Source organism: Arachis ipaensis, chromosome B8, assembly GCF_059453495.1.
Source record: "Arachis ipaensis isolate K30076 ecotype BB chromosome B8, ASM5945349v1, whole genome shotgun sequence".
NCBI classification, from domain to species: domain Eukaryota; kingdom Viridiplantae; phylum Streptophyta; class Magnoliopsida; order Fabales; family Fabaceae; genus Arachis; species Arachis ipaensis.
Window position 1 is genome coordinate 13,744,509 of NC_142443.1, and position 24,687 is coordinate 13,769,195.

A 24,687-nucleotide genomic window follows, 5' to 3' on the forward strand; every position below is an offset into this window, starting at 1 on the left:
GGTCCTTCCTTTCCTGATTCGCGTCCATCCGAGGAGTTCACCTTCAGATTTTTAAACCCAGAGGTGCCTTCTCTATGCTGGTCGTTGGCTCCCTGGTGAAGGGTCAGGTCGGCGTCATTGTTTCCGGTGTCCAAATTTTCTTGTTCGGAATCATACGTCGTATGACCATCCTCTGGTGAATTATTCGCCATTACTGGTTGATCTCTCGGGTCCCCGGTAACGGTGCCAATGTTACGATGGGTAATCGGAGATTAATGGGCTGGATTCGCTGGGTTGGCCCAATCGTGTGAGGAAAGAAGCCTTCGAGCGTGTTCGCGTCTTTGGGGCCTCCGTCCGACTTGTGAGTATGAGTGAATGGGGGGTGGTACCTGCAAAGACACTTCGATGCCTAAGTCAGCAAGGGTGTGAGCAGGTCTAGAGAGTATTGGGACTTAGAGATACCTGAGGGGTGTCAGTGTATTTATAGTAGTGAACCAATAACCACCATTGAAGTAGTTTCACCTTTTAAGGTGAATAACCATCCCTTTATCTTAGAAAAGTTGAGATATGGCTCCTGGAAGTAGGTTGAGAGATTTTAGGGGCAGTTACTCGTTTGAATGAGTGTTTATCTGCCAGCTAATCTTCGTCCCTGACTTCTTTAGAGCAGGTCGTGGCAGGAACTGACTTCTTCAGGGGTAGGTCGGTGTAGGGTGAGGCTCAATTCATTGGGTTGAGCCTTTTGTTTGGACTTGGGCCTTAGCGTTGGGATAGGGTATGAACACTATTAATATAAAATCATGGATGTTATGTGTTACTTATGTAATAACTAAAAACTATATGTACATAAATGTAATAACTAATAAATATTAATTTAATTTTTCGATGTTAGTTGTATATAATTATAGATGTTATGTGTATTTATGAATGGCATAATCACGAACATACAAATGATATTTCATACTTCATAATCTCTGTTATGGTTTTTATATTCTTAGAAATTGGTTGACTATGAACAACTTGGTTAGATGAGTTGGTCTATTGTTTAATTTTTTTAACTACTACTGACATAGACTCTGTGTTAAGGTTGAATTCAAATGTCATACTACTTGAAATAATAACTACGACTGATTGTGAATTTCTTTGGCTTATCCCAACTAAAATCAAACTAAAAAAGTTTCAATTGTACTAAACTCGTAATTTTTGCTCTTAAATTCGAAGTTCCTAATTGTGCTTCAGATGTACTAAAGTTGTGCTTGTTCCTTCTTGAATTTAAAGGTCTTATACGTTACATAAATTGCCTCTAATGATAATGAAGTGATACAATAAATTAGTGGTTATGATAATTATTATCATTAACGTCAATTAAGGACTATTATTACAATTCTTTATTATCATTAGAGAAAATTCTACTTTTTTTTCGAAGAGATGCTAAAATAAAACTTCTGGAGAGATGCTAAAATAACATTTTTGTAACACCTTCACTATCAGAAGTCACGCTTCCGGCTGCGCTTCTCTGATAGAAAGAAGTATTACGACTACTTTACATACTAAATATTAAAGTAGGAGCCTGTGACTCGATATTGTATCGCTGATTCCTTTAAAAACTGGAAATAAATATTTTATCTTAAGAAAAATACAAGCAGGCATAGATTCATATACAAGACTCCTTACATAATATCTCATAATATATATATATATATATATATATATATATATATATATATATAAAACATACAACTCCTATCCCTCTTACAAAATTGTAATAACAAAGACGAGGGAAGAAAATAATCTAATTAATTCAACAACATATAAACCGAACGCAGTATAACTTCTCTTAAAGCTTCTTCTTCTGGTTCCTGAAAAAGTAAAGCTGTAGGGGGTGAGAACCTAACCACACGGTCTCACCATGGAGTTTCAAAGTTGTCATAAGAAGATATTTAATAGGAAAACTGTTTTCAAGCTCAGTGATTATCATTGCCTTATGAATCTTTTAAAAAAACCAATAGGTAATCGTTTAAAACCTTTTCAAAGAAACAATCTTTAATCTTTCAGAAATCCGAAACATTTCCTTTCTTATAAGAAAATCTCAATCAGAAACTAACCACGCAATCAAATAACACAATCATTAATTCAGCACCAAAGTTCAATCTCAAATGTAGCACGCCAGGACAAACACAGGCAGGGCAGATAAGGAAAGCACAAGAAGGAAGCAGTTACAGCAAATAGTTCAAGTAGCAGTTACAAACAGTTTAGCAATTAGGCAAACCAAAACAAGTTCAAACTCAAGCAAAGCATACAAATGCATATGATGCATGCCTGTCCTATGGCTGATGAGGCTCATCTGTCGGTTATTCAGCCAACCCGACAAGTCTGAATTGTACTTAGACTGTCCCCCGACGTGCATCCCCAAGAGTCTATGCATAGCTTTTTCTCAAATAATCAATATTACTCAATGGGGGTAACATTCCCGGGAATTTATATAGTGCCCGGTCACACACTTACATCGTAGGGTCAACAGAGTATCGAGTTTTCAACCTGGTACACGTGGTGGCAAGCCACGACACTTAATCCAGGGAACCTCGTATCTCAGATATTTCAAATTCATAAGCCATGTGAATAATTCAAAGTTCACATCTCAACATTCTCAACATCATAATCATTCATCAATCCAAATCTCATTTCCAAGTTCATTTCAACGCCATATTTCAAATAAAATCTTCATCATCCTCTTTTTCATTCTGTTCGTTAACAATCTCAATTCCAAAACAAAATTCTTTCTTTGATAGACAAATCAATCTTAAAATGTATAATACTTAAAAACAAATCTTTTTAATTAATTACTTTAAATAAAACTTTCAATTTTATAAAATTTCGGCAGCATCTCCTCTAAAACTCGGACACTGCCACCCTTTTCGGGTCCCATCCAAACATCTCTCAAACCTTTTCTCAACCATTTCCAAATCTCAAACATTTTCCAGAATTGAACCAGTTCCAATGTCAAATTATTTTCAAATCAACCAATTCTAACAATAAAACTCTTTTTAAAATCGAATCAGCTCAAATATTAAATCATTCATAAAATCAAACCAACTCACAATCAAACCGCTCCCAGAATCAATTTATTTTCATATCTCAAATTATTTCCAAAATCGTTTCATTTATATTACTAAGTAAACTCTAAAACCAATAAAATTCACCTTTCTTAATAATCAAGTAAATGATATTCCAAACCGGTTTTTAACCACAACCACACACCACTCACGCAATCAAGCACCCAATAATTCAGTCCAACAAACCATCACATCCATAAGACAAATATAATCACAGAAGTAAATCTCTTTGCATCAATATCTATTTATCACAACTCTGTAATATAAAATAGATTTTAAGAAAAACCCCTACCTCGACTCGTCGAAACCATAACTCAAAACGCGTCAACAAAACCATTTCTCTTAACCCGAAACCGATAGCAACCGCAAACTCGGCCCCTGATCACTTTCGCAGCACCCACAGCAACTTAAAAGCGACGTGCAACACTCAAAACACGACCCTACATTACCAGAACCTCAGAGTTTATGACCAAACATAACATATTATTAACACGGGTTCCCGAGACATAGATACTTACCGAACTAAGAAAATGAAACAGCGGCGGTCGCTGAACCGGTTTGGCGGCAGCCACCTCGAACGGCAGCGGCGACCAGAACTCCGGCAACGGCGACTGAAACAAACATACAGCGATGATTAAGCTCCCAGAAATTTAAAGGAAACAAAAGCCAACTTAAAACCTTAACCGGCGACAGATCTCAGTGGCAGCAGAGGTGTTCTCCGGCAGCAGAAGCGGCGGTAACAAGCTCCTCTCCCGCGGGCTCCTTCTCTCTCCTGAGTTTGGCTCGGTAGTGACGGAGGTCTCTTCTCCTTCTTCTGCCCGCGACCAGCCTCGATGGTGACGGACCCAGAGGCGGCGATGATCACACGCGCAGCAGCAGCAGCCCGTGATGATGACGATGGCGGCGGCTCTGCACGGTGACGACGGAAGCTTCGAGGACAGTGACCCGCATCCACCTCTCCTTCGTGTCTCTGTTCTCTCTCTTCGCATCGGGTCCTGTTTGTGGTGGCTCGATAGTAACTCGCGGCGCCGGTGCGACACGGAGGTCCGGCAGCGATGATGATGATGAGGTGCGACGAAGCTAGAAGCACAAGGCGCGACGGCGAAGGCTTCTCCTTCCTCGCGCGTCTTCCCACTGTTCACCAAGCTCCATTAACGGCGACGATGAAAATGCTTCCAACGGCGGCGTGCGGTTCTGACAGTGACAGAAGCGTGAACGGCGGCGGAGTAGCGATGCGGCGCGGCGGTGATGGCTGCATGTGGTGGCGCGATTTTCCTCCAGGGCTCGGTGAGGACGCGATGGCGGCGGCGAGGCCCAGCAACGCCGGTGCGCCTCCCTCCCCTCTTCTCCTCTCGGCTCTCCCCTTCCCTTCCTTTTTCATTTTTTTTCTATTGGGGTATGTCGATTCTGTTGTGTGTGTGTGTTGTTGGGGAAAGGAAGGTGTGGCGGTGGGTAAGGCGGTGGCTAGGTTAGGTTAGATCTATTGGGTTCAATTTAGAAATTTTTGGATAGTTTAGGTAATTTAATAAAATTATGGGTATAATGTATAAATTTAAAATATAATTTAATTCCTTAAGATTACTTTAAAAAATATTACTTATCAATTTGCTAATTTGGCTTTTAATTCAAGTATTCTAATTTGAAATTAAAGATAATATAATTTATTTTATTTGTTTATAAAATTAAAGTATTAAATTCTAAAATCTTAATTATTTAAAACTAAATCATATAGAATTCTTATTCTTTTACAACCGTTAAATTGTATAATTTAAATATAGAAAATTATTCAATAATTATGAGATTAAGTAAAATTTTAATTTAATTATCAAAACTTAATTTAATTTCTTTTAATAAGATATTTTCCATAAAAAATTATGGATCTTACATCCTACCCACCATATAAAAATTTTCGTCCTCGAAATTTGATACAAAATAAAAGAGATTTCATATCACTTTGCTCTTGAATGCATTTAAAGAAATGGCAAATATTCTTAGTATATATATACATATAATTTCAAATATTAGAATTTTCATATGGCATAAAGGTATTAAAAGGTATAAGTGTGATGCAAACAGAAGTTACAAAATAGACTTGATGTACAAGATGATATGTTTTCAAACATGTGATGGTAAGGCAAGGCGTCAAAAGGTTATGAAACCTGCCGGGGTTAAAACGATGTACTTAACGTCCACATACTAATCTCATACAAACTTCAGAGATTCAACTATTTAAACTTCAACATAACTTATCTCCACCATTTTCAACCGTATCTCATTGGGCAACTCATCTGACAGTTCTTAACTTCGTTAAACACTTTGCAAACCTTATTACTGATCATAAGTTCCACAGCAACAGAACTATGTCACGTAAAACAAGGTTCCACAATTCCCTGTGATGTCGTATGTTTATAAGTTTCACTTTTTGCGTCCACCAAACGTACCCTAAAGAATTAATGTGTCGTTTTCTAAGTCCAACAGTCACACAAGATACCAAAACTAATCTCGAGTATACTTAGAAGGATAACAGACCTTAGAAAAGAAAGAGAAGCAGCAAGAACCATATTCGCGAGAATTTGAAAGAATTGTTGAATCACAAGTAGACAAGGATAAACAAGTAATGAAGAATGCTGGAAAGAGAATCAACTGATAACTTTAAGGGTAACTCTGGGGTCGAAGAGATTCGATAGGACCAATAAGATGAAAAACAACACAGTATTTTGAAACGAATTCAAGCTGAATCAAGAAATATGAGGTTTAGAGAAGAAGAATATCCAAACCAAAGACAAAGTTTATAGAACTCAAGAGTATGGTTTAAAAATATTCTCGAATGTATTGTTCGTAAAGAATGGAAAACTTAAGGAGAAATCATTTCATGTTCTAAAAGAGAAAATGGGTAACAAACATCCTTCAAAAGATTAATAAAAGCGTAAATGTGGCATTATTTCAATATAAATTTAAGTGGAAATAGATTACACAAACTTTGTAAATGGAAAGATTAATTTGGCTAAGAGAAAAATTGTATTTTCTCTTCTTTTTCAAGCATGTATGAAAACTACAATCTTGTTGGAAGAAAACCTGACATAAAGTTTTACTCATAAAAGAAAAGATGATGCATTACAATCAAATAGGTTTAAATCACATACAGAAATTTTCAGAGTATAAGGTAAAGGAGTGTAGGCTGAATTGAAAGCGATTTTATTAAAACTTTAATAGACGGTTATACCGCCCCAAAATAAGTTCAAATCACATCAAAGAGAGGCACTGCTCAAGTAAAGCAATTCAAAGTCAGGGACAACTTTGTATAAGAATAAATCAAAACTTGTTTAAAAAGGTTTAAAACAAAATTCCAATAATATACTTAAAATCACAACTTTATAAGGATGTTCAATAATATTAACATGCGCTAAAAAAGAAACTAATTCATTTTAAGAAAGGAACTTAAATCAAAAGATTTTGATTTGGATTCATAAAACATGTCACTCATAGAAACGAAAAGCTTAAAAAGGAACTCAACAACCTAAAAAGTTGATTCAAAACTTAAATTTCTTCAAAAGAACTCAAAACTTCATCAAAATGGTTTTAAAAAAATTTTAAAAGTATACTTGGAATAACCATCTCGCAAAAATCATTTAAAAAAATTGCGATGCACTTAAAAGAAAATCAGCCCATGGAAGAAAGAATCTCTAAATCAAGGAAATTCAAACAAGAACTCACTAGGCATGGATTATCAAATGAGTTTTCAATTAGTCCAAAGGAATACAAAACGCGTCAGGAAAGGCAACTTAATCAATAAAAAATTCTCAAAAAAAAAAATCTTTGACTAAAAAAAGACAAATAAAAGGACAAATGGTGCATTAGATGGAAACGAATTCAAGTTGACTCGGATGAGTATGAGATTCAGAAGAAATGAAAAATTAAGACAAATGGTGACGTTCAAAAAAAGGTAAGAGAGCAATTAAAAACAGAATCAAATATGACATTCTCAGAAATGAAAAGCTTAAGAAAGAAATTGGTCTATTCATAAGAAGAAAGACATGAGTCCAACATTTTTTTTCTAAAAGAACAATTACATAAACAATGTAGTATACTAAACCAAATTCAAATTAAAAATAAAATAGGTGAAGTTTACCAAACAAAAACCAACTCGGAAAAGATAAAAACCTTTCTTTGGAAAATATCTAAATATATAATCAAATAAGAATATTCGTAAAAATTGTAATAAAATTGTTAGAAAATCAAATTGTATTTAAAGTATATATACTTTTCCATAAATCAGTGAAGAAACAGGCGAGGTATTGGAAACACTTAGTTTTAAACTGTATAAGAAACTTTCAACGTTTATATAAAGAAGTATATATCAAATTAAAAGTGGTTGTATATTTCAAATCAAAAGCAGTTTTGTTAAGATTTAAAGAATGACTGTAATTATCGTCAAATAAGAGGAAAACTAAATTACAATTTGTTTACAAAGGACTCGAAATATGAAATTAAAAAGGTGTACTGCATCAAAACAGATTCAAATGTATATCAAAGAATACATGATTCAAGAGGAAGTGCCTAAATAAAGAATGTAAATACACCAAGGATTTTAAACAGGCATATGTAGTCAGGATCAAACAAGGGCGTACGTGAACAAGAGAGTAGGATTGAAAGATAATCTGATCACTTTCCAAGAAAAGTATCGCAGGCAAGAACCTTAGAGAATACAAAGCAGGAATAAGATACGTGATATTCGCAGAGTTCAAGACATCTAACCGAGTAACCTCAAAAATTAATTCCTAATGTTCCCAGAACCCGCAATTCGCATTATTTATGACTCGCATATTGTGTATGATAACCCATTGGTGCTTCCATATACATAATTCTCTAGTGCTAAGCCGGCCAAACTTAATACCAGAAATTATGCAATGCAAGACTAATGGCATTACCAAATAGACCGTCATGTGCATAAAAACTCTAATTCTCGTTATTCAAACAAGACCTACTACATGACAGACTCTCAGAGTATGTAATTGAAGCATAATCAGTCCATTCCCAAGGCTCTACAGGAAAGACCGCTCTGATACCATAATGTAACACCTTCACTATCAGAAGTCACACTTCCGGCTGCGCTTCTCTGATAGAAAGAAGTATTACGACTACTTTACATACTAAATATTAAAATAGGAGCCTGTGACTCGATACTGTATCACTGATTCCTTTAAAAACCGGAAATAAATACTTTATCTTAAGAAAAATACAAGCAGGCATAGATTCATATACAAGACTCCTTATATATATATATATATATATATATATATATATATATATAACATACAACTCCTATCCCTCTTACAAAATTGTAATAACAAAGACGATGGAAGAAAATAATCTAATTAATTCAACAACATATAAACCGAACGCAGTATAACTTCTCTTAAAGCTTCTTCTTCTGGTTCCTGAAAAAGTAAAGCTGTAGGGGGTGAGAACCTAACCACACAGTCTCACCATGGAGTTTCAAAGTTGTCATAAGGAGATATTTAATAGGAAAACTGTTTTCAAGCTCAGTGATTATCATTGCCTTATGAATCTTTTAAAAAAACCAATAGGTAATCGTTTAAAACCTTTTCAAAGAAACAATGTTTAATCTTTTAGAAATTTGAAACCTTTCCTTTCTTATAAGAAAATCTCAATCAGAAACCAACCACGCAATCAAACAACACAATCATTAATTCAGCACCAAAGTTCAATCTCAAATGTAGCACGCCAGGACAAACACAGGCAGGGCAGACAAGGAAAGCACAAGTAGGCAGCAGTTACAGCAAATAGTTCAAGTAGCAGTTACGAACAGTTTAGCAATTAGGCAAACCAAAACAAGTTCAAACTCAAGCAAAGCATACAAATGGATATGATGCATGCCTGTCCTATGGCTGATGAGGCTCATCTGTCGGTTATTCAGCCAACCCGACAAGTCTGAATTGTACTTAGACTGTCCCCCGACGTGCATCCCCAAGAGTCTATGCATAGCATTTTCTCAAATAATCAATATTACTCAATGGGGGAAACATTCCCGGGAATTTATATAGTGCCCGGTCACACACTTACATTGTAGGGTCAACAGAGTATCGAGTTTTCAACCTGGTACACGTGGTGGCAAGCCACGGCACTTAATCCAAGGAACCTCGTATCTCAGATATTTCAAATTCATAAGCCATGTGAATAATTCAAAGTTCACATCTCAACATTATCAACATCATAATCATTCATCAATCCAAATCTCATTTCCAAGTTCATTTCAAAGCCATATTTCAAATAAAATCCTCATCATCCTCTTTTTCATTCTGTTCGTTAACAATCTCAATTCCAAAACAAAATTCTTTCTTTGATAGACAAATCAATCTTAAAACGTATAATACTTAAAAACAAATCTTTTTAATTAATTACTTTAAATAAAACTTTCAATTTTATAAAATTTCGGCAGCATCTCCTCTAAAACTCGGACACTGCCACCCTTTTCGGGTCCCATCCAAACATCTCTCAAACCTTTTCTCAACCATTTCCAAATCTCAAACATTTTCCAGAATTGAACCAGTTCCAATGTCAAATTATTTTCAAATCAACCAATTCTAACAATAAAACTCTTTTTAAAGTCGAATCAGCTCAAATATTAAATCATTCATAAAATCAAACCAACTCACAATCAAACCGCTCCCAGAATCAATTTATTTTCATATCTCAAATTATTTCCAAGATCGTTTCATTTATATTACTAAGTAAACTCTAAAACTAATAAAATTCACCTTTCTTAATAATCAAGTAAATGATATTCCAAACCGGTTTTTAACCACAACCACACACCACTTACGCAATCAAGCACCTAATAATTCAGTCCAACAAACCATCACATCCATAAGACAAATATAATCACAGAAGTAAATCTCTTTGCATCAATATCTATTTATCACAACTCTGTAATATAAAATATATTTTAAGAAAAACCCCTACCTCAACTCGTCGAAACCATAACTCAAAACGCGTCAACGAAACCGTTTCTCTTAACCCGAAACCAATAGCAACCGCAAACTCGGCCCCTGATCACTTTCGCAGCACCCACAGCAACTTAAAAGCGACGTGCAACGCTCAAAACACGACCCTACGTTACCAGAACCTCAGAGTTTATGACCAAACATAATAGATTATTAACATGGGTTCCCGAGACATAAATACTTACCGAACTAAGAAAATGAAATAGCGGCGGTCGCTGAACCGGTTTGGCGGCAGCCACCTCGAACGGCAGCGGCGACCAGAACTCCGGCAACGGCGACTGAAACAAACATGCAGCAATGATTATGCTCCCAGAAATTTAAAGGAAACAAAAGCCAACTTAAAACCTTACCGGCGACAGATCTCAGTGGCAGCAGAGGTGTTCTCCGACGGCAGAAGCGGCGGTAACAAGCTCCTCTCCCGCGGGCTCCTTCTCTCTCCTGCGTTTGGCTCGGCAGTGACGGAGGTCTCTTCTCCTTCTTCTGCCCACGACCAGCCTCGACGGTGACGGACCCAGAGGCGGCGATGATCACACGCGCAGCAACAGCAGCCCGTGATGATGACAATGGCGGCGGCTCTGCACGGTGACGACGGAAGCTTCGAAGACAGTGACCCGCAGCCACCTCTCCTTCGCGTCTCTGTTCTCTCTCTTCGCATCGGGTCCTGTTTGTGGTGGCTCGATAGTAACTCGCGGCGCTGGTGCGACACGGAGGTCCGGCAGCGATGATGATGATGAGGTGCGACGAAGCTGGAAGCACAAGGCGCGACGGCGAAGGCTTCTCCTTCCTTGCGTGTCTTCCCACTGTTCACCAAGCTCCATTAACGGCGACGATGAAAATGCTTCCAACGGCGGCGTGCGGTTCTGACAGTGACAGAAGCATGAACGGCGGCGAAGCAGCGATGCGGCACGGCGGTGATGGCTGCATGTGGTGGCGCGGTTTTCCTCCAGGGCTCGGTGAGGACGTGATGGCGGCGGCGAGGCCCAGCAACGCCGGTGCGCCTCCCTCCCCTCTTCTCCTCTCGGCTCTCCCCTTCCCTTCCTTTTTCATTTTTTTTTCTATTGGGGTATGTAGATTCTGTTGTGTGTGTGTTGTTGGGGAAAGGAAGGTGTGGCGGTGGGTAAGGCGGTGGCTAGGTTAGGTTAGATCTATTGGGTTCAATTTGGGAATTTTTGGATAGTTTAGGTAATTTAATAAAATTATGGGTATAATGTATAAATTTAAAATATAATTTAATTCCTTAAGATTACTTTAAAAAATATTACTTATCAATTTGCTAATTTGGCTTTTAATTCAAGTATTCTAATTTAAAATTAAAGATAATATAATTTATTTTATTTGTTTATAAAATTAAAGTATTAAATTCTAAAATCTTAATTATTTAAAACTAAATCATATAGAATTTTTATTCTTTTACAACCGTTAAATAGTATAATTTAAATATAGAAAATTATTCAATAATTATGAGATTAAGTAAAATTTTAATTTAATTATCAAAACTTAATTTAATTTTTTTTAATAAGATATTTTCCAAAAAAATTATGGATCTTACAATTTTTATCTCCTCTATTTATAAAATATATACTCCCCTTCCTTATAACTTTTACAAAACTTTTTCTTTAATCAATTTTAAATTTTTTGTGTTAACTAATATTAACTTTACCCATTTTCAAGAAAAAATAAATTATATTTTACAAAATATCTTTTAACAAAAATTTTATTTTTTTTATTAAATTTTGTTTATCAAAATACCCTTTAACAAATTATTTTTCTATTAATTAAATTGTATTTTTTTTCAAAATATTTTTTAGAAAAATTTTTAATGATTAAATTATTTTTTCCTAATATACCTTTTAGTAATATTTTAATTAGTAAGGAACTTATTTTAGAAAGATGTGAAGGAATGAGATGTTAATTTTTTAAATTTGGGATTTATCCATCTCGAGTTATTTTTAAGTTTTGATAAAGTTGTTGACAATTTTAATAATTCTATGAAATAAATTATTTATTAATATTAATTGTTATACATATTAACGGTGGTAAGATATTTTTAATTTAATGTTAAAATAATATACATTGATATCAAAAAATTAATAGTAAAATACAAAAATAATTATTAACAAAAATTTTGATAAAAAAATCACAATTTAATAATTAAAAAAATTATTGAAGGGTGTCTTAGGAAAAAATAATTTAATCATTAAAATTTTTTTTAAAAATATTTTGATAAAAATATAATTTAATCAGTAGACAAATAATTTGTTAAAGGGTATTTTAGTAAATAAAATTTAATCACAAGAAATAAAATTTTTACTAAGCTGTATTTTTGTAAAAAATAATTTATTTTTTCTTAAAAAATACATAAAGTTAGTGTTAGTTAAAATAAAAATTTTAAAATAGATTAAAGAGAAAATTTTTTAAAAGTTATAAGAAAGAGAAGTGTATATTTTACAAATAGAAGGGAAGGAAGTGTCATTTTAGTATTTCTCAAATGAGAAGAATGAAATTTTCTCTTATTATTATTAGTCTTTATGACAATAGTAAATATGAATATCAAATTGTAAAAAAAAAAAACATTAATATATAATTTGATTAATACCTAAAAGTTAGGGATATGTTATTATAATTAATATAATTAATATGTAAGAGTCATTAAGAAGTTATAATACGTTGTTATTGGAAGATTAGGTGTTTTTCTTTGATATGCGTCTTTTTTTAAATTGATATTATTCAAATTGGACGGTCCGATTTGTTTGAAGAAAAAAATAAACTACAAATCGAAGAGTCCAATTTATACTTTTAAATTTTTTTATTTTTAAAAACACAAATCGGACCATCCAATTTGTGATCGTTTGTTTAAAAAATAAAACAATACAAAAAAATCGGAGGCACTGGTTTGTGTAACCTACAGCAGCGTAAAATACTTCTCTTCTCACACTATTTTTGTGATACATATCTCTCTATTATACACAAAAAATAATAAGCGCCGTTAAGAGTGTGATAAGTAGAATGATAAAAGAGTGAAATAAAAATCAAAATGTAACTAACTTATTTAATTAAAATCAATTTAAGAAAATTTTGGTTAGTATAGCTGAAATATTTTGGTTCGAAACTTTTCTCAATAATTTAGTAATTTCATTTACTTTACCCCACTATATCATCCATGTTCCACAAAGTTGTGCTGAAACTAAGATACTAAATTGATGTAATTAAAATAAGAGAAGCCAGAGAAAAGAAGAGAACAGAATCAGAGAAAGTAGCTTCTGTGATGATAAAATGCATTAACTCTGATAATTCATTCACGAAAAATGTGAGAGAGTGAATGAAAGACATTTCAGCAAGCAAAAAGGTACGGTTTATCCCAAATAAGTACATCCACATCCACATCCACATCATCAAAACATGGATTACCATCTCTTTCTCCCTACCTCACACCAACAAAGTTGGTTTACATTTCAAACCAACTTAAAATCACTATTCAATATAACTAACAAAGTCAAACATAAATATTTAATTTACTAACCATGTATAATTTTAGAGTAACCACATTTTGGAATCTTACATATTAGAGGCCTCCTTAAATGGTTAACTTCTTAAATGCTTGTTCTGATGACAACGGACTAAAATGGAATTTTCTTATTAAAGAGGCCTAACTATGTAGAATGTGACACTCTTTATTGCAGTGTGAATAGTTGACAATTTGACATTCCCTCCTAATTAAACGGTTTTGCTTTGTAAACTTCTACTTATTATAGCATAAATAATTGATGTTTGAAATTGAGACTAAAAGTGCAAATACTCCTTCTGTCTCTGTATTTATATCCTATCTCAATAACCAAATGCGACTAAAGAATTTGGAACCAAAAACATAATTTTGATACACTGAAAATGTTTTACACACTCATTCAATTATATCCTATTATGTTGAAGACTATTCACGCAGTAAATATACAAAGTAGTTATTTTTGCTGATGTAAAGTTAAGTAAGTAAATGCATATGTAAAACTACTTTATGGAGCTCAACTACTCTATCTAACTGTTCTATGAGATTGCAGCTATAAAAGAAAGGCTGTGTTGTGAGATCAATTTAACTATAACTGTCTCATTCAAGCAAAAAGATTTATCAGTTCACACCATGGGTGGCACAGAGATGAAGATAGCCAGGTTCTCAAGCTGTAGAGGGGTGCCATTTGAGATCAATGCTAATAGAAGCAACCCTTTTGCAATAGAGCCACCACCAACACCAATTCCAAAGCCAGAACCAACAACACATGGATCATGGCGTTGGCTTCCATGGACAAGAACCAGTTCTTTCAAGCTTCTTCCTAGGATGAATGCCGTTAGTCCAGGTCGAAGCCGTTCCAGCAGTCACTTCTGTGACATTGACATTGATGCTGACAAAGATGACCATGATGATGATGATGACGATGTTGAGGTAGAGTTCATAGCAGAAGGTTCTCAAGATGCAGAGAAACAACAACAGAAGAAAGCTAATAGTTCAAGGCTTTCAATTATTCTTCTAGATCAAGGTTTCACAGTGTATAAATGGATATTCCTTGTTTGTTTGGCCTTGAACATGGTTGCATTATCTCTTGCAGCTTCAGGGCATTTTCCATATGCAAAGGAAAAGGCTTCACTTTTCTCCATTGCTAACATTCTAGCTCTTACACTCTGCAGAAGTGAAGCAACACTGAGAATTCTTTTCTATTTGGTTGTGAAGACTATTGGGAAGCCTTGTGTTCCTCTTAGGATCAAAACTTCCACAACTTCATTCCTTCAAAGCCTTGGAGGAATCCACAGTAGTTGTGGTGTTTCTTCCATATCATGGCTTCTCTTTTCTTTAGTCCTTACTATGAAAAACAAAAACAAAACTTCCACTGAGATCATTGTTGTTGCATTCGCCATCCTCTTACTCCTTTTTCTCTCTTCCCTTGCCGCCTTCCCTCTTGTCCGCCACCTCCACCACAATGTCTTCGAGCGCACGCACCGGTTCGCTGGCTGGACAGCTCTCATCCTTCTCTGGCTGTTCATTCTTCTGTCTATAAGCTATGATCCTAATTCACAATCCTATCACTTCACCATCTCTAAGATGATCAAGAACCAAGAATCATGGTTCACTCTAGCCATCACAATCCTTATAGTCCTTCCTTGGTTAACCGTTAGAAGGGTAGCGGTTCGTGTTTCTACGGCATCAAGCCATGCCACAATCATAAAATTTGAAGGTGGTGTTGAAGCAGGGTTGTTTGGTAGAATTAGTCCATCACCTTTATCTGAATGGCATGCATTTGGGATCATATCTGATGGAAAGAAAGAACACATGATGCTAGCTGGTGCGGTTGGTGACTTCACACGATCATTAGTTTCAACAAAACCAAACCATCTTTGGGTAAGGAAATTGCACTTTGCAGGGCTAACTTACCTGGTGAAACTGTATAAAAGGGTGTTGTTGGTGGCAACAGGATCAGGAATCTGTGTGTTCTTGTCATTCCTATTGCAGAAAAGGCAACATCATGTTGATGTGTATCTGATTTGGGTGGCTAAGGATATTGAAACAAACTTTGGAAAGGAGACAGTTGAGTTGGTAAGAAATTATCCAGAGGAGAAAGTGATTGTTCATGACACTGGAGTTTGTGGTAGGCCTAATGTGGGTGAGATGAGTGTGGAAGGTGCTACTATGTGGAATTGTGAAGTAGTTATTGTTACCAGCAACCCTCAAGGTAGCAAAGATGTTGTTAGAGCATGCAAGAAGGCTAAGATTCCTGCTTTTGGTCCAATTTGGGACTCTTGAAACACATGAACTTTTCAAGGGGAATGATGTTCATTTCTTTTACTCTTCCTTGTCTTTTTTGGATCAAGCAGATAGCACTGGAGTTATAATAGTTTTTGTTCATTGAGCCTAAAACTTGTAAAATACAGCAAGCCTATGTTTCTCAATTCCCACTTCATTAACATAAATTGGAAAACTAGTTTGTTCAGAATATTAGTTGCATGTCAAAGTGATCGGGCACAAATTTTTTCTTTCTTGTGTTCTTGAAAATACTCACGAGACTAGTTTGAAACAAAAAATCAACAATAGAAGGCTAGTACCAAGTACTATAATAAGACTAGTTGCATTTATTTATACTATGAATATTATAAAAGTAGGTAACAGAGGTACAAACTTGACTGTTTACAAGAAAGAGACATTTTGACACTTGTATCTTCACAACCTCAATCACAAAATGAGATTCTTATTTTCCACAAACTCTACAGAACAAAACAGAACCCCAAAAACACTCGAGTCCACATCTGAACACATGGAACAGAGACATCAACAAAACATGTACTACAAAGCAAGAAAGCAGGATCAGTTTTCAGTGATCACACAAATCAAGGGTTCTTCCTCCTCCCTTCAACATTCTTGTGCATCGTCTCACTTTCTTCCTCACCACCAACCATGAGCTTAGTTGTGTGTGCAATCTCGGAAATGGTTTCACCAACGGCACCAAGCACACCACCACCTTGTTGTCCCTCTTTACCTTGATGCTGTTCTTGAGCTGTCTCAGCAGGTTTGATCATTGATTCACCAATCTCGCCCACAGTTTCACCAACAGCTCCCAAAACCTCACCACCTCCCTCAGTGATGTTACCAGTGATGGTGTCCAATGGCTGCTTCACCCTTTGTGCCACATCACCAACTCTTGTCATTGCTTTACCACCCTCGTGCTGAATCTGTTGCTGCCCTCGTTGAATTCTGTTGCTCTCTTCAGTTTGTCCACTTCCAGTGATGTTTTGAAATGGTTTCTTTATCTGCTGACCAACATTTCCCACAGTTTCTCCGATGGATGATAACACACTGCTTCCTGTTCCCTCTTGGCTCACAGTTTCGCCGACCCCTTGTGTTGTCCTCTCTTCCTAAATGCCACTTTGTGTCAATTCTCATTTCAATGTAAAGTTATAATGCTAAGCTTCATAATGGCAAGGACTTTACTCAAATTTCGAGTTAAATCCCAAACTGATACTTCTCGATTGATCAGAAGTACAAAATAGTCAATTTCAATTACAAGTAACATTTTCGGACCTAAGTCCTGAAATTTCAATACACTACTCTGAAATATAAAAAGGCTTATTTTTGAAGATGGTAATTTGGTTTAAGAAGATAGCAAACCTGAAATTGAGAGGCTTTTTTGAGGTCCAAGTCCTTCTGAGCTTCGTCCTTCTTCCTTGCAGTGTACTCCTTAGCAGTCTCACCAGCAGAAGAAGCCAATCCTTTCACAGCACCCACCGACTTCACTGCCAGCTCAGCCGCCTTCTGACCAGCATACCCGGCAGCCCCCTCCACCACATGCACTGCAGCCTTAGTCCCCTCCACGGTCACCTCCGTGCCGAAATTCGCCGCCTTCCACGCTGCCACGGCCGCCTTGTCCTTCAAGTCCACGGCAGTCTTGCCAGCGTACTCTGCGGCAGTCTTGCCGCTCTCCACCGTGACATCCTTGGCCTTCTCAGCAGCTTGCAGGGTGTAGTCTTTGGCTTTCTCCGCAACCGGCGCAGTGTATTCTGCTGCAGCTTTTGCTCCACCTGAGAGTGTTTCTTTGGTTGCATCAACATAGCCTTGTTGCGGTGCAGTCTGTTCTTTGCTTCCAAGTGTCTCACTTTCATTCTTCGTTTGAGCTTCTTCTGGTTCTTGATTCCTCTCTGCTTTTGCACCTTCGGTTTCAGCAGCACCACCGCCAACTCTTCCTCCCTGAAAAATCTCTTGCTCTTGGTTCCTCTTTGCTTTGGCAGCTTCTGTTTCAGCACCACCACCTATAGCCTCCTGCAACCTCTGTCCTTCATTAACACCCTCCTCTCTTCCTCTGTCTCCCCCTCTTGCTTTCTCAGCAGTAACTTGTCCCACACTCTTCCTGTTTTCACCACTCCTCTCCGGCACACTGCCTCTGACCTCTCTTGTTCTTCCTTCAAGTTCTTCTCCGCTCTCGAACTTCCCCACATTATGATGTTGAGCTTGATCACCACTACCTCCCATTGCTTCACTCGCCGCTACATTCTCGCTTCTTCTACCTCCATGTTCACCGCCACCTTTCACTTTGTCAGCAAGGGACTCAAACTGTGTACCTTGAGGAGTGTCCTTGCTGCTATCATCAGATTCCTTAACTTCCTCAGCAAGATGCTCAAAATGCGTTGTCATCTTCGTCACCCTGTCCTTCTCAACGTGCACCTCTCTCTCAACACTCGTGTTCTCTCTCCTTTGCAACTGCTCAGACGCCATGCTCTCTGTTCTCGTCAAAACAACAAAAGCACTTTATTGTGTTTTAGTGTTTGCAAACTTGGAATGTGATGCTTGGTGAGAGTGAGATTAAAAAGGAGGGAGTGGCGGTTGAAGGAGGTTGAAAAGTGGATATGTTTGCATGGGGGATGGACAAGTGGAACCGCATGTAATTGGTTGTGGCAACGTGTGAGGGTCCTAGCACTATTTAACCTCATGACTCAGCAACAATTCAAACAGGATTCAAAGATTAGGATCATGTATGTCTTTGGGCTTCTCCTCTTCTCTGCTTTCTGACACATGGCACCTTCCAAGCTTCTATTTCTATGACTCTCGTTCTGTGTCTGACACGTGGCTCTCAGGATTTATATTTGCTGATAAATTGATTAGCTCAGAACAAGTGTTGGACCTCTTGGAGTAGTCGGCATATCACTCTGCTTGCTTCGAGTGCAGGAAACTTCTAATTCTTATTATGGGTCTAATTAGTGCTGAGGTATAGATTTAAATATACTAATGGATGGATATCAGTAGCTAAAAAGATAGGGGTTGAATTTTGGCTTTTTTTTAATTTATTTTTAAATTTAAATTTTATTGAGTTATTTTGGATAGAAGATTGGAGATATTTCGTATTTGTTTTTAAATGTGTTAAGAGCCAAAATAAAAATACAAGTAATGTATAATGCAAAGAAGTGTAAAAGAATAGAATAAATAGGATATTATTTAGTTTTCTCTCCTATTATGCAGAACTAGAAGTAGAGAAGAGAAAGAGAAATGACACATAGATAGAGAAGAGAAAGAGAAATGACACATAAATGTATCCTGGTTTAGCTACTCAATGCAATGTAATCTATATTCAGTTTTCATCACAACTGTGACGGAATTTTACTATCTTTTAACAGATTACAATCACCAATTCTCTTTAGGATTTTATCCAATCCTATCTGAAACAAGTTCAGTTTCTAACTCAAATCGAACTTGACTAGAAATTCACCTTAACTTTTTAGCAGCAAAATGCTAACCCAATTTGTAAGGAAATCTCCTTAGGATCATGACACAAAACAGAAAAACTTATAAAAAAATTTCTGAGATAACTATGATTTTTCTCTAAGTTTAACTCTTTTCCTTTTACCACTCAATGACTTTTTCTTACAAATTTCACCAATTTGCCTTTTACCATTGAAATTTAGACAGAGTAAAATGAGAAAAAGAAATACACAATGAAAACCATGAAGGAGAAGAATAAACATCTCAGTGAGTTATGGAAATCCAAACTTTGTGTTCTCACTCCTTACTCCAATCTTTGACCATTCACCCCTATTATAGAGGAGTGAAGCTTCCAGGGTTTGAAACATTGCTTCAGTACATGTTGGTTTTCTTCTCCCAAAATCAAATGCACCAGCGGCGTGATAGAAGAGAGAGAGGGCAGAAGCAGTGACATGCTACCATACCTTCAATCTTCTCTTTCAACCTTTTTCATCTTACTTCTTGAATCTGAGCCGTGCATCCTTACTTTGCCCCCAAGTTTGATTTTTGAACGTTGATAAGCAGAAGAGCACCTTCATGTTTACTTTCTTTATTTTTTCATTCGGTGTTTGTGATACAGTTAATTTCTTCAATATTTCTTGATGAAGCATAAATGAAAAAATCTCCTTTTTGTGATTTTCTTTTCTAACGAGATCTTTTCTTTTTGCTTTAACCCCTTTTACCTTCTCTTCTTTGCTTGAAAATGAAAACCCACTTTTTGTTCTTTAATTTGCCCTAACTTTAGAACTTTTCTTTTCTTTCTTTTTGTTTCCGAGAGTGATGTGATGTGAAAGAAAATAGAAAAGAGAATTTGTTTTAGTGGTGTGGTGTGTTCGAATGAAATAAAATTTGAATAGTTAGAAACTAAGTGGAGCGAATGAATTTGGGTTTGATCTACCGATTGGGCTTCTGATGATCTTGGACCAAATTTTGTTTTCATTCTTGAGGCTAAATATATGCTTTTGTTTCTGTTGAGTGAAGTGATGAGTATGAAAAATATCTTCTTCGGTTATAGAGTGTGTGTTTGTGGGCCAGATTCTATATGGCTTGAGTTACTGCTTCTTGGACCAATCTTAATTTATTTTTTTTTCTGCACACTAAACAAATCAAATCAGATAAATAATTTGATAATAACCCAATAATGTTTAGTCATCATTTTAATCATAGTTTAGTTCTTTAAACTCAACAATCTCTCCCTTGATGACAAATATTTTGAATTGAAAAGAAATGAGAGGAGTTTTAAAAACTTCCCTTTGATGTTTTCTTTTGATTTAATGCTTCCCTTTCTTTTGATCACCAAGCTCTCCTTAAATGTTTGCTTTGATCAACCTGTTATTAAAATAAAAACCATTTCAAACGTCCAATAATTTTGTAAATAAAAAGTCTTGGCGAACCTGTTAATAATTTATAAGGCTTTTAAAAGAAATTAACCAGCCTTGAGACATGTATAAATCAAAGTTATTCTAAAAATTAATCAAGAACCATTCATTTAAAATCTCAGATCTTATGCTAAAGCTATAAACAATATTCACGAGCTGCATATTTTCAATCAAAACAGATCAATTCATAAACAGCTTCAAAATATTCACTAGAAAAATCAAAATAGAAACAGCAGCTTCAATTCACTGTTTCAATTCATTTTTCTTTCTCTCCTTTTTGTTATCAAAGAGGGATGAATCTGCACAAAAAATTTAATATGCAAAACACAGGTGTCAAAGTTTAAGTCCTAAAAACTATTACATTCATTCATACTAAATTCTAATCAAATTCAAAGAACCAGAAAAGCAATAAAAAATTATTTCAACATGATAAAATCCAGAAATCAGAATTGAAAAAAACAAAGCTTTAAACTTCAGCAGCAATATTATGGAGTAGAAACTAGGCATCAGATCCCTCTTTCTCGATTCCAGTCAGATCCTCATCTTGATCGGTCATTGCTTGGTCATCATCTAAGGAGTCTATATATTTATGCAATACCTCAACTCGACTTTAAGACTTCCAAAAGAAATTTTCATTTTGAAGAGCCAATTGCCTAGCTTGTTTGCTCGAGTTAATCATCTATTTTGTGAGGTTGACAAATTCTTGTAAAACATCCTTGACAATGCCATTCACAAGGTACTTATGGGATGAGGATGTCCCGGCAATGAATGGAGGAGGAAGACTTTCTTCCTCATCTTCTTCAAGAACCGTGTCCTTGGTAGCCTTTGTGCTTTTTTTGTTTGTCTGTTTTATTGCACCACCACCCTTGAGATATGAATATTTGTCTTCCATGGTCTCATCGCTCATATCAACACCAAAGTACTCAAAGATGCAAGTAAAAAAGTATTCCATATGGAAAAGAGACATTTTCATAACTTTTTATATAGTCAAACATATGGCGCATCATTAAGTAAGCATAAAAAAAATTTATTTTGTTTATTATGGCAAAGAGAACCAAAGAATCACGGTGACCTATTGATAGAAATCGCTTTGTGGTAGAAGAATATGAGTGATAAGGTGCTGAAGCTGTGCACAGGAAGAACCTAGGGCTCTGTGAGTTGGTGTGACACCATCCATGAGGGAAATGTTCTCACATATGTTGGCCAAAACATCTTGGTGAGAAAATTCAGGATTATTGTCCCACTTACTAGAGATGTAGGCATTCTCACCTACTTCAGGGTAATCAAGAGATTCACCAATAGTATTTTTTGTTTAAGTAAATTTGACAATCCTTGACATATGAGTGAATAACAACCTCAAAATAATGCATATTTGCATAGAACTCCCTAATCAAATCTGGGTATATGGGCCTTCGGATTTCAAACAATTTTTTTCACCCCAAAAATTTAAAACTTTCATGAAATTTATCCCTTTTTCAGCCAAATTATTCAGGTCAGTAACTAAGGTAGAGCACAGGGATATTTTTGACACAATATCTCTGTGAAACTCAAAATCTATGCAAGAAGCAAATCGTTAAGGATCAAAATGAGAATGAGGTCGTTTACCAAAATAGGATTTGAAAGCAACTGGATTTGAGTAAATGAATTCTTTGACGAAGTGAAGAAAATGTCTTTTGTTACCTTTAGATGGACGAGAAGAGGGGGCTGAGCATCCTGGAGGACGAGACATTGAACGAGGAGGAGGAGAAGATGGAAGTTTCTTATCTGTCATGGGCCTTTTGCCTTTCGCCACTTTAGCCTTTGAGGAGCCAGCCTCTTGAGGAGTTGATGATGGCCTTGAATTTGTGGTTTTGGTTCCTACCATTAACTCGGGTGGTTGAGAGGAGTGAGAAGAGGATGAGTGTGAATGGATATGAATATGAGTGTGGGCTTGTGGTCTGGAAGGTGAGTTTCGTCGAGGTCTTATGGTACCCATCCCCTTTGTGTGACAACCTTCTTTCTCATGGTGAAAGAAATAAAGAGTGTGGAGAAGAAAGAGAATGTGAAAATGGTGGAGTAATGAGAGGAGATGAGAGGTTATCAAATCAATAACTGATTTAAATGTTCAGAAATTTTTTGAAAATATAAAAAAAAATAAATTTGGAACGTGATTTAAAGAATTTTGAATTTTAAAACAATGCATGTAGTTTTTGAAATGACAAGTCAAATAAGGATTTAAAAAAGAAACTGAAACTAATTTGACTTGAGAGAGAAATCAATAAATTAATGAATTAAAAATTAATACTCTTTTAATGTTAGTAATCCAAAACAAGTAATGAGGCCCACTTCATATAATAGAGTATCTTTCTCTTGAGCCTAGTGGTGGTTTTAAGGAAACACAATGGACCACCATAGATTTAGTTCAGTTTCCGATTAATTATGATCATCAACACACTTTTAGATTTTCAAGGAACCTAGAGGGATTCATCATCTACCCAATTTGTCTCTTAACGACCTGAAAGACAAAAACAACCAGAACTTAAATTAAGCATATTTAGTTCAAAAACTCAGCATCAAACCATTCCAAGAGCAGTTTTCAATTTACAAAATCTATCTTCATATAGAGATTTTGTAAAAATATCAGCCAGTTGATCCTCAAATTTCACAAATTGTATATCAATAGTACCCTTTTGCACATTGGTGCGTGAATTGAGATTTTGCACAACTTAACCAGCAAGTGCACCGGGTCATCCAAGTAATACCTTAGGTGAGTGAGGGTCGATCCCACGAGAATTGTCGGACTGAGCAAGCAATGGTTATCCAATTGGAGTTAGTTAAGCGAATCAGAGAATGGGATTTTATGGGTGAAATGCATAAAACAGTAAATATGCAAGTAAATAAACAAATAAGGATTTGGTGTAAAAATAGTATGAGAAAATAGTTAAGGCTTCGGAGATGTTTACTTTTTCGAATTAAAAGTTCTTACCAACTATTTTAACAATGCATGATTCATTCCATGGCAAACTGTAAATAACTAAACCCTAATCCCTTAATGATTTAGTTTCCTCTAATCTTCATTAACCGCCACTCCCATGGTCACTTAATTCCGATTAGAGGGTTAAGTTCAAAAGCTAGTTTATGGCCACAAAAATCCTAATTACCCAAAGCTAATAGGATTATATGTCACATATCCCAGTTAGTTCATGTAATTAGCAGTTTAGGAGAAATTTATTTTCAAGCTGTAGTTCAAGCGAGATAACTCTCCCAAAAATCACAAGAACACAAGTAGAATACAGGTCATACTCCCGTTTCACCCAAATTCATAAGATAAAAAACGAAAATAATCCTTAAAATTGAATCAAAACATTAATTAAAATAGAAGAATAATAATTCTAATCCATAGAAATAAACAGAGTTTCTAACTTTAACCGAGACGTTTAGTTGCTCATGACTTACAGAAAAAAAAGGATTTTGAAAACGTGTGGAAGGAAGAAGATCCGAATCTAAATGATCTTTTCCCTTTTATACTAACCTAATTTGATACGGAAATAAAATAAAATAATAAATTCTAAAGCTAAAAGATATTGTTTGTAAATAAAAATAACTAAAATATGATAAAAGATTACAATTAAAAGCTAAATCCCACTAAAGATGCTCCCTTGGGTGAGTTTGACCCGTCTGCTAACGTTTTTCTGCCGTTTTGCGCCGGCAAGGGGAGTTCTGGCATTTTTTCTGGCGTTTAGCGCGCAGATTTGGCAGTGATTCCAAAAGAAAAGTATAAAGTATTATATATTGTTAGAAAACTCTGGAAGTTGGCTTTCCAAAGCCATTAAAAACGTGTCAATTAGACCTCTGTATCTCAAGTTATGCTCGTTGGAATGCAAGGAGGTTAGGATTGACAGCATCTACTTTCTTCCTTTGTTTTTGCACAAAACTCTGTCAAATTCACC

At 35.8% G+C, this 24,687-nt stretch overlaps 4 protein-coding genes across 4 annotated transcripts; 1 reads left to right on the top strand and 3 right to left on the bottom strand.

Annotated features, from left to right (window-relative positions):
• Window positions 1–3,603: 3,603 nt before the first annotated feature.
• On the bottom strand, window positions 3,604–4,241 carry LOC107612533 (uncharacterized). Its single transcript, XM_088496165.1, has 3 exons — window positions 4,173–4,241; window positions 3,774–4,021; window positions 3,604–3,700 (listed from the first exon to the last, which is right to left on the bottom strand). The coding sequence occupies exons 1-3, from the start codon at window positions 4,239–4,241 to the stop codon at window positions 3,604–3,606; spliced, it is 414 nt and encodes a 137-aa protein (XP_088352291.1).
• A 6,054-nt stretch (window positions 4,242–10,295) lies between these two features.
• On the bottom strand, window positions 10,296–10,932 carry LOC107612290 (uncharacterized). The gene is made up of 3 exons (XM_088496427.1): window positions 10,863–10,932; window positions 10,465–10,711; window positions 10,296–10,392 (listed from the first exon to the last, which is right to left on the bottom strand). Exons 1-3 carry the CDS (start codon window positions 10,930–10,932, stop codon window positions 10,296–10,298), a joined length of 414 nt encoding a protein of 137 aa, XP_088352553.1.
• Window positions 10,933–14,134: 3,202 nt separating this feature from the next.
• On the top strand, window positions 14,135–16,089 carry LOC107613736 (adenylate-forming reductase 06235-like). The gene has a single exon (XM_016315865.3). The coding sequence runs from the start codon at window positions 14,247–14,249 to the stop codon at window positions 15,897–15,899; it is 1,653 nt and encodes a 550-aa protein (XP_016171351.1). The 5' UTR covers window positions 14,135–14,246; the 3' UTR covers window positions 15,900–16,089.
• A 113-nt stretch (window positions 16,090–16,202) lies between these two features.
• On the bottom strand, window positions 16,203–18,535 carry LOC107613737 (uncharacterized). The gene is made up of 2 exons (XM_016315866.2): window positions 17,259–18,535; window positions 16,203–17,005 (listed from the first exon to the last, which is right to left on the bottom strand). Exons 1-2 carry the CDS (start codon window positions 18,357–18,359, stop codon window positions 16,481–16,483), a joined length of 1,626 nt encoding a protein of 541 aa, XP_016171352.1. The 5' UTR covers window positions 18,360–18,535; the 3' UTR covers window positions 16,203–16,480.
• Window positions 18,536–24,687: the final 6,152 nt, after the last annotated feature.

Coding starts and splice junctions, on each gene's coding strand:
- LOC107612533 (XM_088496165.1), bottom strand. CDS start 4,241: ATGGAGCTTGGTGAACAGTGGGAAGACGCGCGAGGAAGGAGAAGCCTT. Junction 4,022..4,172: donor GCCGTCGCGCCTTGTGCTTC/TAGCTTCGTCGC, acceptor TCACTGTCCTCG/AAGCTTCCGTCGTCACCGTG. Junction 3,701..3,773: donor GCCACTGAGATCTGTCGCCG/GTTAAGGTTTTA, acceptor TGTTTGTTTCAG/TCGCCGTTGCCGGAGTTCTG.
- LOC107612290 (XM_088496427.1), bottom strand. CDS start 10,932: ATGGAGCTTGGTGAACAGTGGGAAGACACGCAAGGAAGGAGAAGCCTT. Junction 10,712..10,862: donor CCGTCGCGCCTTGTGCTTCC/AGCTTCGTCGCA, acceptor CACTGTCTTCGA/AGCTTCCGTCGTCACCGTGC. Junction 10,393..10,464: donor GCCACTGAGATCTGTCGCCG/GTAAGGTTTTAA, acceptor TGTTTGTTTCAG/TCGCCGTTGCCGGAGTTCTG.
- LOC107613736 (XM_016315865.3), top strand. CDS start 14,247: ATGGGTGGCACAGAGATGAAGATAGCCAGGTTCTCAAGCTGTAGAGGG.
- LOC107613737 (XM_016315866.2), bottom strand. CDS start 18,359: ATGGCGTCTGAGCAGTTGCAAAGGAGAGAGAACACGAGTGTTGAGAGA. Junction 17,006..17,258: donor AAAAAGCCTCTCAATTTCAG/GTTTGCTATCTT, acceptor AGTGGCATTTAG/GAAGAGAGGACAACACAAGG.